At 43.7% G+C, this 18,271-nt stretch overlaps 1 protein-coding gene across 4 annotated transcripts in view; it reads left to right on the top strand.

Annotated features, from left to right (window-relative positions):
- ABCA1 (ATP binding cassette subfamily A member 1) overlaps positions 1-18,271 on the top strand; it is a 123,817-nt gene that overhangs the window by 55,583 nt on the left and 49,963 nt on the right. For all 4 annotated transcript variants that reach the window (XM_032419052.1, XM_032419051.1, XM_032419054.1 and 1 more), the window contains exons 8-10: positions 12,130-12,222; positions 16,481-16,721; positions 18,067-18,206. In XM_032419052.1, coding sequence (XP_032274943.1) covers positions 12,130-12,222; positions 16,481-16,721; positions 18,067-18,206 — 474 coding nt within the window. The remainder of the gene's footprint in view (positions 1-12,129; positions 12,223-16,480; positions 16,722-18,066; positions 18,207-18,271) is intronic.

Below are 18,271 nucleotides of genomic sequence, written 5' to 3'. Positions count from 1 at the left end.
TTTTGCACATTTCTTGGCCACAGAGAGCATCTCAGGTTCTGCTCCTGCCTATTTGCTGTTGCTGAGAGCTCTCTCTCCATAAAGTCAGAAAATGAGGCTCTTAAATTAGAATACAGTGAGTGGTCAAAATTGTTCTGTGTAAAGGTGATTTTGAAGGATACCTTTGGGGATGAAATGACTTGGGGATGAAATGACTTTGGGATGAAATGACTTCCAAACATTTTGAAACATGACTCTTATTTACTGAGTTAAACAGGGCCTTAATTGGAGCACTGGGATTGATATTTGATTTACATTAAGCAGCCTGTTACTCCTGCCATTTGGTTGACATTTCAACATTTTCAGTGGTAGATGAATGTGACGTGCGACGTCATTGGCAATGGGCAGTTAATCGCACTGAGAAACTCGACAGGAGCAGCAGCCAGATGCCAGGTGCAGCGTCGTGGGCAGAAAAACTGGGGTGTCAGTGTGTGTTTCTGTACCAGAAGTGGATTTTCAGGAAAGACATGTTTTGAAACATTTCTCCTTTTTTTTTTGTTAGTGTGGATGTTTTTCTGTTTTTCAGCCAAGGGTATTCTCTGTCTCCTGATGACCCCTGGACAACAGTGTTTTGACAACATGGGGGGAAATGTGGCAGAGGGGAAGGGCTGTGGGCTTGGGGTTAGCAGCGTCTGGGTTCAAATGTTACATCAGAAGTTCTACCAGCTGTGGGACCTTGGATAACTTGAGCATGAGTCAGCCTCAGTTTCTTCTTCTTTTACATGCAGATAATATACTTCACCCTTTGTCATTATTGGTCATGCCTATGAGGAGTGTGACAAGGGGCCTGGCATACATCAGGTGTTCAATAAATAGAAGTTAATCATTGATAGAAATATTTTCATGCTGAAAGCAATTGCTGGGAAGATAGAAATTCTCTTCTGAGTTAGGAATCAGTCATGCCAAGCAAAGTAGCCCTGAAGAATATTTCAGCGAAAAATTTTATTCTTTGCCTAGATGCTGTCAAGGCTTCTTACTCTGTAGATTCTTATTTATGTATAGACCTCAATTATGTATACCTTGCGTGAAAATTAATACTGGATTTCAGAATGGTATTGCATCCTTAAAGTTCTCTGGGGTTAATAAAGTGGCTTCCATTCGGCATTCTCCTTTTAATTTAAAAACATATTCATTTATTGAACTATGTTTTTTCTTTCCCCCCCCATCACTGGGCTGACCCATCCCTCCCCCCCCCCCCCACCTCCCCTGTAAAACCCTCAGTTTGTTTCTCAGAGTCCATAGTCTCTCATGGTTCATCTCCCCCTCCAATTCCGCCCCCTTCATTTTTCCCTTCCTACTATCTTCTTCTTCTTTTTTTCTTTAACATATAATGTATTGTTTGTTTCAGAGGTACAGTATGTTAAATTCATTATGGTTCAGGTATGTTCTGGGAGCTGGACTCAACGGAGATCCTCACAAAGATGGCTTCTGAGGAGTACAAGGATAGGTCGATACAGGAAATATTATCTCCAGGTTAAATGCATTTATGAAGGAAGACTTAGGTTCATAGTATTTGTACTGTTGACATAACAGCCTCTAGGAGGGGAACGTGGCTATGTAGCAGTGACTTCTTTTGTCTCAGGGCTCAGCAAGGTGGATTTGGCTGTTACAGTTGGCTGGGCAGGTGAACTTTCCTTTGCCTTCCTTGCGGGTCCTTCTTGAAGCAGCGCCTACCTTTCTCAGATGGAGGAGAAGTCTTTATGGGGGCCTCGCTCTGCTGTCCTCCAGTAACCGCCAATCTGTTTTGGACTGCGAGAAGGAGCCATAACGGGACTAGCAAATTCTGTCCAGAGGGATTTGTTTGCTTCTCTTGTCAAACAAGATAGTGTTGTGGGACCTTGGATAACTTGAGCATGAGTCAGCCTCAGTTTCTTCTTCTTTTACATGCAGATAATATACTTCACCCTTGATAGTGTTGGTTTCTTATTGCTGCTGTAACAAATAATCACACACTTAGCAGCTTAGAACAACATGAATTGATTATTTTGTAATCCTGTAGGCCAGAAGTCTGGGCACAGTGTGGTTCCCCTGGGTCTACTCCTTAGAGTCTCACAAGACTGAAATCAGAGGCTTTACAGAGCTGTATTCCTTTTTAGAGCCTCTGAGGATGCATCTGAGGATACATCTTCTTCTGAGCTCATTCAGGTTGTTAGCTGAATTCAGTTCCTTGCATTTGTAGGACTAATGTCCCTGTTTCCTACCTGGACGTCAGCTGAGGCCGGTCTTTGCTCCTAGAGGCTGCCAGCATTCATTCTCATGACTTTTTTTTTTTTTTTTTAAATCAGAGAGAGAACACAAGCAGGGGGAGCGGCAGGCAGAGGGAGAAGCAGGATCCCTGCTGTGCAAGGAGCCCGATGTGGGACTCAATCCCAGGACCTTAGGATCATGACCTGAGCTGAAGGCAGCTGCTTAGCTGGCTGAGCCACCCAGGCGTCCCTTTAATTTTTTTTTTTTTTTTTTTTTTTTGTTATGAGATAGAAAGAGAGAGTCCTTCTCATGATTTTCATGTGGCCCCTCTCCAGCCACACTGGGTCAAGACCCTCCCATGCTTTAAATTTCTGTCTTTTCCTTCTGCCATATCTCTCTGCTTCTAGCCAGAGAAAGTTCTCTGCCTTTATGGGCTCATGTGATTAGATTGGACTCATCTAGATAATCTAGGATCATCTCCCTATTTGAAGGTCTGTAAGTGTAATGATATCTGTAAAGTACATTTTTACCATGTGATCTAACATATTCAGGTGCCAGGGACTAGGGTGAGACTGCTTTGGGGAAGGCACTCATCCTGCCACAAATGTCTTTTAACTGAAAGGTATATTTCATTATGTCTTTGAAATGTTTCCTCAGTGCTCTTGGCTCTTTATTAGTCCCTCTTCGGCTCTGTACATTTTCTTGCCCATATTCTGAGAGTGACTTCAACACATAATAAACGCTACCCACTAGAGTTTTTAATGCACAAATCAAAAACAGCAGTGACTTTGGGAAGTAGGGCATCTCTGAACAAGACATGAGCCATTCATCAACAAACTAACAAAGATTTACTGTGTGTCTGCTTTGTGCCAGGTCCTGTTCTAAGGCTCCAGCAGAGCTGCAGCCACGATCAGGGCAGACAAACGCACATGGAGCTTTCACTCTAGTGGGCACTGGGAACCAACTTCCAGGCTGAGATTGGGAATTTGAGGAATTCTTCACAGGTTCTGGGTCTGTGGACTGAGGGCTGTCCTTCCATCCCAGTTTCCCTGATGAGCCCCCAGCAGCTCCCTGACACCAATCTTTGCCAGCATGAGACACTGTAAGCCTGGAAAGAATGTGGGGTTAGCTAGGCTTGGGTCCTAGTCTTGGCTCACTGTTGCCACAGTGATTCGAAAATGGCATCTGATCCTTGAAGTGGGGCAAACGATGTCTGATTCATGAGTCAGGAAGGACAGGCATACGGATTTATCTTTTCAGTAACAACTTGGGGACTGCACAACCATGTGGTTAGATTGTCTTGACCTCTGATGATACCTTTACCCTAAAAGGGGAAGTTCTGTTTCTGTGGAACAAAGAGCTCCGTTCACATGTCTTCTGGTGCATGCAGCATATTCTTGCAAAGGCAGAACTCAGTTCATGGGACAAAGGAGGTAAAGTGAGTGGTGCCCTGAGGTCCCCAGAAGACCAGTGATCTCACAGATGGGCTCTGTGTAGATTGAAGGAACAGATAGAGAAGGACAGAACAAAGTCATTATTGTCTTGCAAGCTCTTTGTTTAGCATCTGCTTGATCCTTGACACAGGCTTAGAATACAGAGGGGCTTGGCTCATTCCTTTTTGGGGCTACATACTTCAGCTTATCCCATGCAACCCTTAAAGCATTTGTATGAATATTTTGCAGGAGAAAATAGTTGCTTTTCTCCTCCTGCATAAAAGTCAGACATTTGTGGTAAGTATCAGATTTTGTTTGGTGTTGTTTGATTGTGCTGCCCACCTGTTTACAGCATATGCTTTCATCAGGCAGTCCATTGCGATCCTTATCATTTGGTAAATGGTAGAATGACACACCTCCTGGATTTACTCTTAAGACTGTGTCTTTAGGGGCATGTGGGTGGCTCAGTCAGTTAAGTGTCTGCCTTCGGCTCAAGTCATGATCCTGGGGTCCTGGGATGGAGTCCTGTGTGGGGCTCTCTGCTCAGCAGGGAGCCTGCTTCTCCCTCTGCCTGCAGCTCCCCCTGCTTGTGCTCTCTCTCTCTGTCAAATAAATAAATTAAAAAACTAAAAAAAAAAAAGACTAAATTCCTATACGAAAAGGGGAGCACACAACTGGAGATAAATTGGTGTATTAAACAGTGTTAATATGATTTTACTCCATCTGTATTGACATTTCTGCAGACTATTTCTTCCTTGAAAAGTGCTATTTCTTAAATTAAGGTTTAGGTTTGATTTTGGTCCTGAATTATGTGGTAGTAGATGTATTAAACTGTGTTTAAAAAGAGAAAAAAAGTTGGGGCACTTGGGTGGTGCCGTCATGTTAATCCTCCGACTCTTGGCTGAGGTCATGATCTCAGGGTCTTGAGATTGAGCCCTGTGTCGAGCTCCACACTCAGCGCAGAGTCTGCTCAGGGTTCTCTCTCCTTCTGCCTCTGCCCCTCTCCCCCGAGCACTCTCTCTTTCTCTCTCTCTCTCAAATAAGTCAATAAATCTTTCTAAAAAAAAAAATAGCAAAAAAGTATTTTTTAATTGCATTAAATACATAAAATTTAAAAGTTAATATTTAAGTTATTGAATTGTTTTTAAAAGATTAGTACCTCCCTCAGACATGGGTTTTATAGTTCCCTACTTTAGTAAGGAATATTAAAATGTTCCTCAAAGGAAAACTTCATTGTCATGTGAGTCATTGGAAAGAGGTAAGATGTCATCTGGATGGCAGTAGTCTTTGTACCTGGTATGTGGCTTATTTATTTTCCATTTGAGCTAAAACATAAAATCTTAGCCTTCAGTTGGATTTTCTGAATATGGGCAAAGTGAAGTAGAGACTTTTAGCCTACTTTGAGAATAAGGGAAGTTTGAAATGTCCTAATGAACACCTTGTAACATGTATTCATGGGGGGAAAATAAAATTGTGCATTATATTGAAAATCCTATTCAAATGTATATGTGTCCACATTATTTAGTAGTAGAGTCCCTGAAAAATTTGGATGGGGATAAGATTTTTGTAAATTGAAAAGAGTTTTCAATTACATTTAATTTCACAGATGATCTGTCTTCTAGTTCTATTTGGCTGTGGCTTCTCAGTGTATTAGTAATCTCTCCCAGTCTTCATTTTATATAGTGATCGTCTATAAACAAACACTTAAATTAATTCATTCAGCAAATATTGAGCCCGGATCTGTGCCATGCATGGGGCTAGGGGGGCAGTGGTGAGCAAGGTACAGCTTTCTTTGTTTCCCTGCTGATGGGCAGTGGATGGGACAGACCAGAAAAGGAGCAGAAGCATTCTCTGCTGGGTGTTGTGTAGGCCTAACCCACACTAACCCAGTCTTTGAGGATCAGGAAAGAAGCATCTGTCAAGTTGGGACCTAAAGAATAAAGTTTAGTCAAGTAAAGAGCAGGGAGGAGAATGTTCCAGGACCTGGCTTGCGTATGGGGTCCAGAGTGGGGAGAGAAACGAAGGTGGTATTTAGGGGAACCGCACGTGATGGAGTGGTTCAGAATGGAGCAGATACGGCTATGGGGAGTTTGAAGATAGAAAGAACAATAAGACAGGATGCTGTGGAGGTGACCACAGGTTAGCAGAGGCAAACTTTCAGGAGCTGTGTTAGGCCCTTGGGCCTCATCCTTTAGAGCAAGGGCACCCCCCGGAAGGCTCCAGAGGGTGAGTGACTTGATGAGGTGAATTTGAATGACCTTTGAAGCAGGACTCACACCAATTCATCTCTTGCCCTCCTGAGGTGTTTCTCTCTTGCTTTTGGTTTTTCTTCCACACACATGTACTGGGTGCCTAGTTATTCTGTACCAGGAACTATGTTGGATGCTGAGTTGAAATAAAATACCAGCTCAGAAATTAAAGTCAAATTGACTTGGCTAGGTTACTGCCTTTTCAATTTTCAGTCTTTTACAATTTAGTTAAGCTAGTAGGATAGAAAGACTATAATGAAATCATCTGTTAGACCCAAAAAAAGATGGGGCACAATGGCCTTTGTCAGTCTAGGGCCAGCGCTCCAGAATGTTATACTTTTAGGCAGTGTTGCCATGTTGTGATTAACACACTTTGCAGAAATGGGCGGGAGCCTTTTGGGTAATATAATATGCAATTGTCTATCCTTCCTGTAATGATATTACAGTATTTAGTTATGATCTAAAATTATTGCATAATAAATGAATTCTGGTTAGCTTAACGTAGGTCATGCAGTCCCTCACTAAAGGTTTTATTGTCACTCTTTTCCCCTCTTTCTTCATACAGAAAATCACTTGCCTCCTGTGGTCAATGGGGACCCATGTGAGTTCATAGCCAATGGAATGTTTTTGTTTAGGAAAAATAATAGTAGGAATTCCAAACTGTAGATTGTTTACTGGAACTCTTCGGAAATACTGGTTGGCAAGCTTTGCCTTCCTTTGTCAAGTATTAGCAGGAGACCACAGTTAATACTAGGTTCAGACATGTGGTTCTCAGACCTCATTTTGTGGCCCAGTTTCAGGGCATGTTTCCTGGGGTTAATTTTATTCAAGGAACTTAAACATCTTTTGGATCGAGTATGTAGTCAAGCCAACTTAAACTCTTGACCCTTCTTCCACTTCTGCCCGCTCTGCTTCCTTTCCTCCTCTCTCCCTCTTTTATCTTTCATTTAATTAAAAAGTATGAACTAGTGAAAACTTACAACAAGGCGCAGAGACTAATATAAAGAACACCCTTGTCCCATCATCCATCGTTCACCTTGTTTGCTTCCGATTCTTTTCAGGAAATAAAACATCACAGGTATTTTCGATGCCACCTGTGTATCCCTATCTCTTTCCCTCAGAGACCGTCACTACCCTGGGGTTGCATGCTTTTCTGCTTTATATCATATAGATGTATTTGCATTCTGTTAATAACAATATACCCTATTGGTTTGTAGGTGTTCACATCGTATAAATGCGTATATTGATCTGCAACTTGTCTTTTTCAGTCCAATACTGATAAATCATATTGTTGAGATTTATCAGTTTTAAACATGTGGCATCTGATTCATTTTAACTGCTACATGGTATTTCCTTTATATACTGAAATTTAAAAAAAATCCGTTCTTCAGTCTCTGGCTTATTTTTTCACATTGTTTATAGTGTCTTTTGGTGCATAGTTTCTACTTTTAAAAAGTTGAAGTCATTTTTTTCCACCTTGGTTTGGACTTTTATATTTTAGGAAGGCCTCCCCTACCCCAAGTTCATAAAGACATCTTCTCCTATATATTTGCAACTTTCATTTTTTACTTTGAGCTCTCTAATCTGCCAAGAACCTAATTTTGTATAGTGGTGTGAGATGGAAAACTTTCTAATTTTTCTTACATGAACAACTAGTCCCAGCAACAGTAATTGAATAGCCCATCTTTTCCCCATGAATTTGTAATATTTAGTTTGCGGATTCTCATCAGTCTCTTCTCTGTATTTTATAACACCCAAGCACAGAAGAGTAAAATGAAGTCTTGAGCAAAATATCTGGATACCCTGAGCTTTAAACAATGCTGAAGATGAATTGTTTTTTGTTTTTTTTTAACCCTGTCATGTCAGCCCACACCTGTGTGTAACTCCAACACATCTTTGAAAATGAAAGTTTATTTGTATTGACAATAGGTTGCAAATACTTATGTTCGTGAATACTGAGCATTTAATCTCAAGCAACAGTTAGTGTAAAAAGGGATCCTAATAATGACCTTGATTGTCCTACCTATTACTTATGGATGGCTTTAGCCAGTGTTCCTCTTGGAGACCAAAACCTAAATTAGCAGCAAACCAGAGCTCAGACTATTGACCATAACTTTATGATGCGGTATTGCATTTGTGTCTGAATATGTGAAAGTCTGATATCCACGGTAAATGTAATGAAGTCCTTATAGTTATGTCTGTGGTCAGCTGTGGTGTTCATGGGTTAAACAGTCATGCAGTGTGTGGGGGGGGCTTTGCTGAATTGTGTAGCTTTTAAAACAAGAGGAATAAGTCTGCCTCAAAGGTTAAGACATTTACGTTGAAAAACCTGAAGGGAAAATTAGTACCTATGAAAGTTTAAATTCATTCAGATGAGGAAGGCGTCATCTAAGAACAATATGAACTGCTGATTGATTAGTACCCTTCAGGGGAGAGGTGACTGCAAATGGTGACAACAGGCCAGTGGCGTAGCTAAGGTTTCAGAGACTTGGCCTTTGGCACTTGGTGGCTGTGAACTCAGTTGGTGTACCGTTCTGGCCTCACATGCATTTTGCACCATCTCCGATCCCAGTCGAGCTGGGTGAATGGCTTGGCCTGTCTTCAGTGCTTCACCATCCAAAGCAGACAGCGTCGTGTTGACCAGACAACCAACCACCTTCGCGCAAAGCAGGCTGTGGAAAAGAGGCATGAACGTTGTCCAAGGGGCTATGGCTTAGTGGTTCTCAAACTTTGTGCAAAAAAACCCCTGAGGCTTCTTGGCTCACATGCCTCGCTTCTGAATCAGTAGGTCTCCGAGGGCTGGGAGGCTGCACGCTTAGCAAACACGGCAGCTGGTGCTGGTGCAAGAGCTTTGAGACCACACTGTAGCCACGGAAGCTGCTCCTTCACACGTGTCTGCCATGATTTTGGTTGTCGTCAAGGGCAATTGGTGCCATTTAAATTTAATATTTCCTCTTTGTAGATTCACTTCTTTTGCTTAATAAGCTTAGAAAAATTATATCTCTATTGTAAAGGTAAAAAATCAATATCATTATAAATAGATTGCATATGCATTAAGGTAAATGTGTGCGTGCGTACACACGTGTGTATGTATGTAGGTATAGATACATATACCTAAACGTCGGTGATGATTTTTCCTTTCAGTCTTTCGATTTAAATGTCAATCTTGGGGGGTGCCTGGGTGGCTCAGTCGTTAAGTGTCTGCCTTCAGCTTGGGTCATGGTCCCAGGGTCCTGGGATTGAGCCCCGCATCGGGCTCCCTGCTCGGCGGGAAGCCTGCTTCTCCCTCTCCCACTCCCCCTGCTTGTGTTCCCTTTCTTGCTCTCTCCCTGTCAAAAAATTAAAAAAATATTAAAAAAAAATGTCAACTTTGGGGCAAGTTTATATGTGTGCGTGTGTGATATAAATATACATCTGTAGTTATATTTCATCCACCGAACATTACTTAACATAAGTATATATTTCATCTGCTTGGTATCTTTTGTTTCACAGTTTTGCAAACACTGAGGGAAAGGGGGGCCTTAGGGAGGAAAGGCGCATTCATTTCAAGCCTTCAGGAATTAGGTCTTAGTCTTGCACTGAAGAGGATTTCTCATGTTAGAAATAGCACATTGGGAGTGGCTGATGGGCTTTGAGATGACAACTCTAGTTCTCTGCTCAGTGGAGGGAGGCCGCCTCAACAGGAGAAACAGTTCTTCGAGAGCTAGCCAAGAAACGGAAGGGAGGATGGATGTCTTTTCAAGAAGTAGAAAGCCTTTCAGTTTTGGTAGTAAACTTTTGGGGAAGGGAAGAGGAAGGCAGGGGTGACATTGCTGAGAACTGTGAGGGCTCACTGTGTGCCAGGCACTGTGTGAGATGCTCTGCACACGTCCTCTCATTCAGCCTTCTTGACGCCTGCCCACGTGCACACCACGAATGCTGATGCATTGAGCCATTTGCCCAGGGGTCTGTAGCCACCCCGGGTCCCCATAACCAGAGAAGAGGGGACAGAGTGACAAGAATCATCAGAATCTTATTTCCATTAAGACTTTATAAAAAAAAATGGATTAACTACTAAATTTTAAGTTGTGGAAAAGGACGTTCAGTTAATTTGGCATTCTTTTGTTTTGCTGCACGGTCCTGAGTGTGCATCATCTTGTGAGCCTGATGGAAGCATAGAAACACTTTACCTCCCATGCCTTCCAATGAAGACCTCTCAGTTTGTAAAAGTTTTCTTATTGTAGGTTCTGTAGAGTCAACTCTTAATGTGATAACCTTTAGTGATGATGTAAACCTGTAGTAAGAAAGTGAAAAATCAAAAATCTCCCTCTTGTTTCTGCTCATGATTACTTAATGGAATCATCGTTAACAATCTGTGAGTTGCATCACCGAGACCTACTTGAGTATAGTGGTTAAGGGTAATCAGAGGCCCATTTGAAGATGGGGAGTGTGGGAAAGGTGGACCCTGGTGAGTAAGCCACTCTAGGAGAGCTCATGAGTCAGGCTGGACAGATTCTTTCATAGAACCTTTAGACAGATTTTATCAGGAATGTACATTCAGGATTTGGCTTGGATATTATGATGATCATTATGATACTATCTTTTAATCTTCTGTATTTGGAGTTCTTTTTATTTTATTTTATTTTTTATTTATTTTTTTTTTGAGTAAGCTCCACACCCAGTGTGGAGCCCAACAGGGGACTTGAACTCATGACCTTGAGATCAAGACCTGAGCTGAGATCAAGGGTCAGTCCCTTAACTTACTGAGCCACCCTGGTGCCCCTGGAGTCCTACCTATCTATCTATCAATCTCTATCTCTTTTTTTTATTTATTAAGATTTTATTTATTAGAGATATGACAGATAGCGAGAGAGAGCATGAGTGGGAAGGAGAGAGAGAAGCAGGCTCCCCAGTGGGCAGGGAGTCCAGTGCAGGTGGGGCTTGATCCCAGGACCCTGAGATCATGACCTGAGTCAAACATAGCTGTTTAACCAACTGAGCCACCCAGGCGCCCTCCTCCCCTGGAGTTCTTTTTAAAGGAAAATCTCTCCAGCTGCTAGTTCTGAGATAATGATGAGCTCTGTCCACTTCCAGCTATTTTCCACATAGTCTGTATTATGATTTCACAACATTTCTTGATACAAGACAAGTAGCAAAATAGCCCAGCCTTGGGGCGCCTGGGTGGCTCCATTATTTAAGTATCCAACTCTTAATTTCAGCTCATGTCATGATCTCTGGGTCGTGAGATCAAGCCCTGCATCAGGTTCCACGCTCAGCACGGAGTCTGCTTGAGTTTGGCTCCCTCTGCTCCTCCCCCTGCTTGTGCTCTCTCTCTCTCTAAAATACATAAATAAATCTTAAAAAAATAGCCCAGCCTTCTCTAGATTAAAGAGGTATCTGATATATTAAATAAAATGATGCCCATAGAAGCGCCAAGGAAATATGGCTTTTCCCAGAAACTTTTTTTTCTATTTAACAAATAAAAATGATGAAACTAACCCTATATCTTTTTCCTTTCGGAAGCCTGAAAACTCAGAACCCAAATTTGAGGCTCCTCAGCTCTTGTAATTCTGGCTTCAGGGTCCACGCATCATTGTTCTTTTTCTTCTCTAGGGTAGGCTTTCTGCCCTAACTTATCTTTTCCTTGGGCCCAATTAATTATTTTTTTTGTATTTGCTGTGAGACTAGCTGGCATATAACAGCAATTAAATATACACATGAGTAAATATAAAGATCTGACTAAAAGTAGATATAAAAATAAGCATTCTGTATTAAATTTCCAGTGTGAGTGCTGGCTTGAGCAGAATGAGCTAGAATTTCTCCTTTCCATGCTTTTGGCAGCTTTAAACTTTACATATTCTTCCTTTCTTGCGAGCCATTACAAACTTGTTTCTCAAGGTCATTCCTCTGTTGCCCATCTTGCAGACAGAGTTGGGAATTTGTGGTCAGAGTTGCATTGGAGACACACACACACACACACCCCAGCATGAGATGGTTTTATCTGTTGTGTATCAAATAATTTTAAATATATATTTCTACACTATTTAAAAGCATTCGTTAGAGGATTAGTAATTCTTGTCTAAAACAATCTGCAGACTGGCAGTTAGAATAATTTTAGTGTCTTATTTTGGTTAGGAGTGGGTTTTTTGTCTTTTAAACTCAAGATTGTGAATGTTTATTTTCAGTAGAGATTTCAGGTTTACATTTGAGCTTAGAAACAAAGTATTTTTTTCTCATTCCAGAGGGAACTAAACTCTACATCTCCCTTCCTGAACAAGGAACTGATTAAAGCCACAGAAACTTTGCTGGATAGTCTCGGGACTTTGGCCCAAGAGGTAAGTTGTGTCTTTCAGCACCAGGAGGCAGACCATCCACTCTGGCTTTTTCTCTACCCTGAGTGTGGCTTAGAGGGTCCTTTTGATTTGAATATCACGTGACGCATAAAATCAATTTTAGAAGCATCCGTGAACTTTAAAATCATCTGATTTGAGCTCCTTCCTTTAGAGATGAAGAAACCAAGATGCAGAGATGTCTCAGAGCTAATTAGTTTGTGGCTGAAGTCCCGGTACCTAGTCTGGAACTTTCTCCCAGTGTTACTCTCTGACCCCAGCAAGGCCAGTCTTTTTACCAAAACGTTTGTTTGCTAACTAAAGGGGATGGCGTGTAGCCCTAATTCAGACCTTCCCCTGTAAACACCTGGCCTCTGACATTCGCCTTTGGGAATGCCATTTCTTGACAAACATTAAGTCACGTTTGCCTTTTGAGTCTGCATGTTGACAGACGTATCAGAATACCTTTATATGCTCAAGATCAGGGGGGCCTGTAGGTGCTGGCAAAAGCAGTTAACCTTTTCTCTGCCTGCCGGCCAGGGTGACCCTCACATACATGACACCCAACCTTGTTGCGGGTTAGACTTGGAGAAGAGGAGCTGTTTGGAGCCCAGTGTGTAAGGAGCTGAGCCGGGGGGCGGCCGTCAGAAATAGGCCTAAATGTCTGGGACAGTGGATAGGAATAATGTTCTCAGCCTTGGTCCAGCCTTTTTTGAATCGTTTCTCTAAATCATTTTTTGGTATTTGCTTTATTTTTCTCAAATATCAAAATGTAGGTTTCCGAGAATAAAAGTATCGTACGTCCATGAAGGCAAGTGCAGAGCATTTGGAAAACACGGAGATTAAGCCCTGTTGACAATCTGGCATATTGCATTTAGTTCAGTTTTCTTTTTTCTTTGAATTCTGCTCATGGGTGTCTGACTGAAGAGGCTTGGGTTTTGGGTCCCTTTCGGGAGAAGTCCTTTCCAGCCTGCCTTTTGTTATTCTGCTTGTGAATGCTGGTGACCTTTAGGTAGGTGCAGAAGCTGGGTCACCTGGGGCTCTTCCAGGAAGAAAAACAGAAAGTGACCTGCAAGTGCATAGCTGTTGCTCTAGGGTCCTGCTAGTGGGCACCAGCATACCCTGTGCTCTCCCAGCTTTCCTCCCAGCCTTAGAGCAAGCAGAGTGGAGCCTGTGACGTGGGAGGGTGTCTCTAAATTTAGGGTCTGGGTACAGTGTTTTCTCTTACATCACTGGTCTGCCTTTTGTCCAGGGTAAGAAAAATAATTGAAAGCATGTGATGTTCCTCCCATTGCTGATGAGGCAGAAAGTCTCCACTGAGCCATGTATCATTTTTCTTGGCAGCTGCTTCCCTGTGCCCTGCTTGCTCCCTGGGCCAGGGCAAGCAAGGGCCACCCACTGCTCTCTGTGGAACACCTTCAAGTAACCATGACCATGAGTTACTTATTGTCAAACTTGCTATTTCCCTGAGACAGATGGGGAGAAGATAAATATATGCATATGTGTATCTGTTCAGTGTTTGAAAGAAAGTTGGATGTTTTGACCAAAGCACCACCCTTGAAAGGAAAAGGGAGCTAACAGTTTCTGAGGCCCTCCACCTGATTCATGCAGTTTCACCCCATTTCCCTATATGTTCATATGAAAATGTGAGAGGGTCTTATTCTGCCCATTTTACAGATGGCACGGAGGCTCAGAAGAGTGGGACTCACAGTCATCTAGGTAGTTAATTGGCAAAAACTAGGATTTGAACCCAGGACTCTCGGACTACAAACCCCATGTTCTTGCTGCCAGAGCCTACTTTTTGTGTGATGAACTCTGGTGGAGACGAGACTAGAATAGAAAGGATACCCTTCAAAGAAGGAAATGCGGATTAACAGGGCCTGGCAATTGGGTAGCAATGGGGACTTTAGGAACCAGATGAGTGAAAGCTGCATGAGCTCCACATCTGGGTGACAGGGAAGGTGTGCCTGATGTGATGGGGAAGGCAGGACGGGGAGCCCCCTAGTTATCTCTTCAGCCCCTACCAGGGGCCTGACATTGCTAGATGGTGGGGTCTCAGAAGCGAGCACACTAGCTTTCCTGTTCTCGTGGGGCTTGCGTGGTGGGAGATAGAAATAAACAGGTCAGCATATAATGTGCTGAAGAAAAATAAAGCAGGGTAAGAAGGATAGAGGGTGCTTGAGGTATTGTTTCAACGGGGTGATTAGAGGAGTCCTCTCTGACAAGGTGACAGTTGAACCTGAAGAAATGACCATATATTGTCCACTCCAAGTAGGAACAGATACAAAGACACTGATGTGTAGGGCATGATGAAGGAAGGTATTTAAAGACCTGGGAAGGAGAATGGTGTGGCCAGAACAGAGGGAGCAAGGGAGAGGGTGCTGGGAGCTGAGGTCGGAGAGGGCGGTGAGCACCGTGCAGGCCTGGTAAGGCTGGATTTAAGCTGAGCAAGATGGTAAGCCAGTGGGGGGTTGGAGCACAGGGTATATGATGTGACCTAGAGTATGAGACTGTTCAGTTTGGCTGTTAACTTGAGATGAGACTAAGGTGAGGGCACGGGAAGAAGGGGGCCATTGCAGTGTCTTGAGAAAGTAGTCAGCCAGCCATTCAGTTGCTCCACAGATGATTATCAAACACCGTCTTCCGTGGGCTGGAGGACAAATGGCCACCCTTCCCTGTGAGTGGGAGTGCTTCACAGAACAAGTGTGGAGCATGAGCCGAGGTGTGGAAAAATGAGTAGGAGTTCACCCCAAGACAGGTGCTGGGAAGAGCTGACAGTTTGGAGTAACTCCGTCATTCTGGTGCCTCTGTCCAAAGATGTACTGGTTTTATGTGGGAAGAAGTTTGTTCTTTCGGTTGGGGGCTGGTGGTAGTGAGGCAACCTCTGGAAAGAGAAGTGAGTGGCTCTCACTCACTGTCATTAAAACATCTCCAGTGCTGTTTACCCACCAACAAAAGGAAAGGTGGTCTGGCTACCTCTGCCCTCCCTGTCCAGATACCTCATCCAGGTGACGAAAAGATAAAGTAAGGAAAAGCTAGCCACCCAATTGTGTTCTTGTAGTATATGTCAGATGCTCCCTCTTTGGAGGGAGAAAAGTTTGTGACCTCTGACCTACCCCTGGAGTGCCTGGTTTCCCCTGGAGGCAGAAGGCAAAGTCAGATCTACAGTATCAGGGAGCATGTGACCCAAAGGAACCAGAAGGCTGAGATGGAAAACTGGGCACACAGTGTCAGAATCTAGGCCTTCTACAGGGGGTGGGCAGGGCCCCTGGGTCTCTCCCCTCTGCCCTCCATGGCTCAGTCTTCTGGGTGGTGAAAACATGCAGTGACATTTCAAGGAATGTAGAGATTTATTACTGATTTATTGTGAAATGTGTAGAAATGCAAAGTGTGTGATAAGTATTTAATGATAAGAACAGTTGGGCCAAGAACTCTCCAAGGTGCTAGAGCACATTAGTCTATGAGACAAAGCGCTGGTTGGGTGTAAGTCACAGACACGGCCCATAGCTGCTGGGACGTGGGCCTCATCCCGTGCAGGGCCTTCTCTTCTATTCCATGTGCTTTACTCTGCCCCATGCTCTGGTGAGCTTCATCGTCTTGGCGAGAAGTTGGGCCCGCAGAGAAGTGACTTTTGTAAGGCTGGCAGCGAATGAGACACGTAGCGGGGATGCAGCCCTGGGTCTCTCACGGTAACGCTTCCCGTGCTGTCGAACACCTCACTGAGACCACGATGGCACTTCACACACGCTGCCTTCCCTCCCAGGGGCAGAGGCGTCCTCAGTTTCCACAGGGAAGTTTAAGGTGTTTTAGAAATAAGGACGTGCTCTAGGGTGTGAGCAGTTCCTGACGGATGTATATGAACACAGTGGCTATTCAGAGAAAGCCTTCTCTTCCATCAACCAGAAGATAATCCAAATGAAATAAAGCCCATCACCAGAGGCTCCACTGACTTCTGGTTTGTGCTTCTCAATCTTTAATTTGCATAGGGATCACCTGGGTGTCTTGTGAAAATGCAGATTTGAATTGTAGTTGGATAGATCTGCACCTCGCCCAGAACTCCCCTGCTGGTCCCAGGACCACCAACGGAGTAGCAGGGTTCTGGCAATCCCATCGCAAGGCACAGGACACAGTATGTTCTGGGGTGTGGCTCTGGAGAGGTCAAGAAAATAAGCTGCTTCTTTCTCTCTCTTTCCCCCACCCTCGTGATACTCTCTTCTCCTCCTTCCCTCCTCCCTCCCTTTTTCTTCCCGATCCTGGGCACCAGCTGTTCAGCATGAACAGCTGGAGCGACATGCGGCAGGAGGTCATGTTCCTGACCAATGTGAACAGCTCCAGCTCGTCCACCCAGATATACCAAGCCGTGTCCCGCATCATCTGTGGCCATCCCGAGGGCGGGGGCCTGAAGATCAAGTCCCTCAACTGGTACGAGGACAACAATTACAAAGCTCTCTTTGGCGGCAACGGCACGGATGAAGATGCTGACAGCTTTTATGACAATTCTACAAGTGAGTGCGTAGAAGGAGGCCCCGGGCGGCCAGCCAGCCTCAGCCCCCCATTAGTGCTAGCCTGGGTCCCGTGTCCCCCCTCCCTCATGTTTACCCCATCCCCACATTTTATAGGCTCAGCAAGGTTAAGAGACTTCATCAGAGCCACACCGTAGTGAATCCACAGGAGCCGGGGTTAAGCCCGGATCTGCCGGGCCCCGTGCTTTTTTTTTTCCCCCGTAAACCACATGGCCTCTGAGACGGCTGTTAATGTGGTGCATGTACTGTCAGACTCAGGCATTTGATCTGCTGTTTGTTTTTGGTGCTTAGCTGCAAGGTGGTGTGAAAGAACCTTGTAACTCCATATCTGCTTCTCACACTTGGGCAGTTTCGTGGGGATGTGTGTTCTGTGTCTGGTGGCAGCAAGGAGCCAGTGTTACAGTTTTAGACAATGGCATCCTTTTCCTTGAAAACATGATGCAAGTGAGCCTTTCTCCATTTCCAACCGCAGGTGTCTCTTTCAGACACTGAGTGAGGTAGCTTTTTATGCATTACTGTAACACAAGAACCTTTTATTCTTTCCTGGACTAAAGCACTCCAGACATAGCAGGGTGCTTTGCAAGCCTGAAGGGGATGGCATTAGAGGAACTTTTCTGAAATGCTGTCTGCTCCACTCCCTCACTTGCAAGTCAACCCAAGGGAACCTTCACTTGCAAAGCAGATACAACTATGAGCAAATCTTTTTTTTTTTTTTTTAAATATATCCTCTCTGCAGCATATAGAGGATGCTTGCCATCTAAAAATCCCAAAATGAATTAAAAAAAAAAAATTCAGGAATCCTTCTGGATAACCAAACCTCATTGTCTATTATAACTTTGGATTTTTCCTTTAGGAATTTTTATTACATATATTACATATACTTGTGATGAGACCTGTTAAAGGGAAATGTTTTATTTTTGCCCGAAAACTAAAATCTAAATTCAGCTCTCTGTTCTCAATGAAAACAAATTGGCAAGCTGACACGAGACTATGAATCTAGAGTTATGCAGGTATGTGGGCAGTAAAAACATTTTTCTAGATCCTCTCGGTTGTGAGTTACCCCTCACCAGTGTTATAATAAGCTCCGATTACTTGTCAAGCATTGTTGTAGCGGCTGCATAGATAACATCTGTTAATCCTCACCACATCTCTGCCAAGTACATAATAACTGAGGCTCACACAAGTGAAGTTATTTGTTACATAGCTGTTACTAAGTGGTGGAACTGGGATTTGAACCCAGGACTGTTCGGCTAGCTCCAAAGCCCTTGTTAGTTCCTACAAGTATATGACCATGCATATGAATATCTGCCTTTCGTCTTCTTCGTAGCTCCTTATTGCAATGATCTGATGAAGAATTTGGAGTCCAGTCCCCTTTCCCGCATCATATGGAAAGCTCTCAAGCCTCTGCTTGTTGGGAAGATCCTGTATACACCTGACACTCCAGTCACAAGGCAGGTTATGGCCGAGGTAAGCTGCGCAGGCCCAGAACTCCCTCTCCAGAATCCTCCTAAAGCCGTGGGCAAGAAAGTGAA

This window comes from Phoca vitulina, unplaced genomic scaffold (assembly GCF_004348235.1).
Source record: "Phoca vitulina isolate PV1807 unplaced genomic scaffold, GSC_HSeal_1.0 scaffold21, whole genome shotgun sequence".
NCBI lineage: Eukaryota > Metazoa > Chordata > Mammalia > Carnivora > Phocidae > Phoca > Phoca vitulina.
The sequence above is the reverse complement of the archived record's forward strand: the minus strand, read 5'-3'. Positions and strand labels throughout refer to the sequence as shown.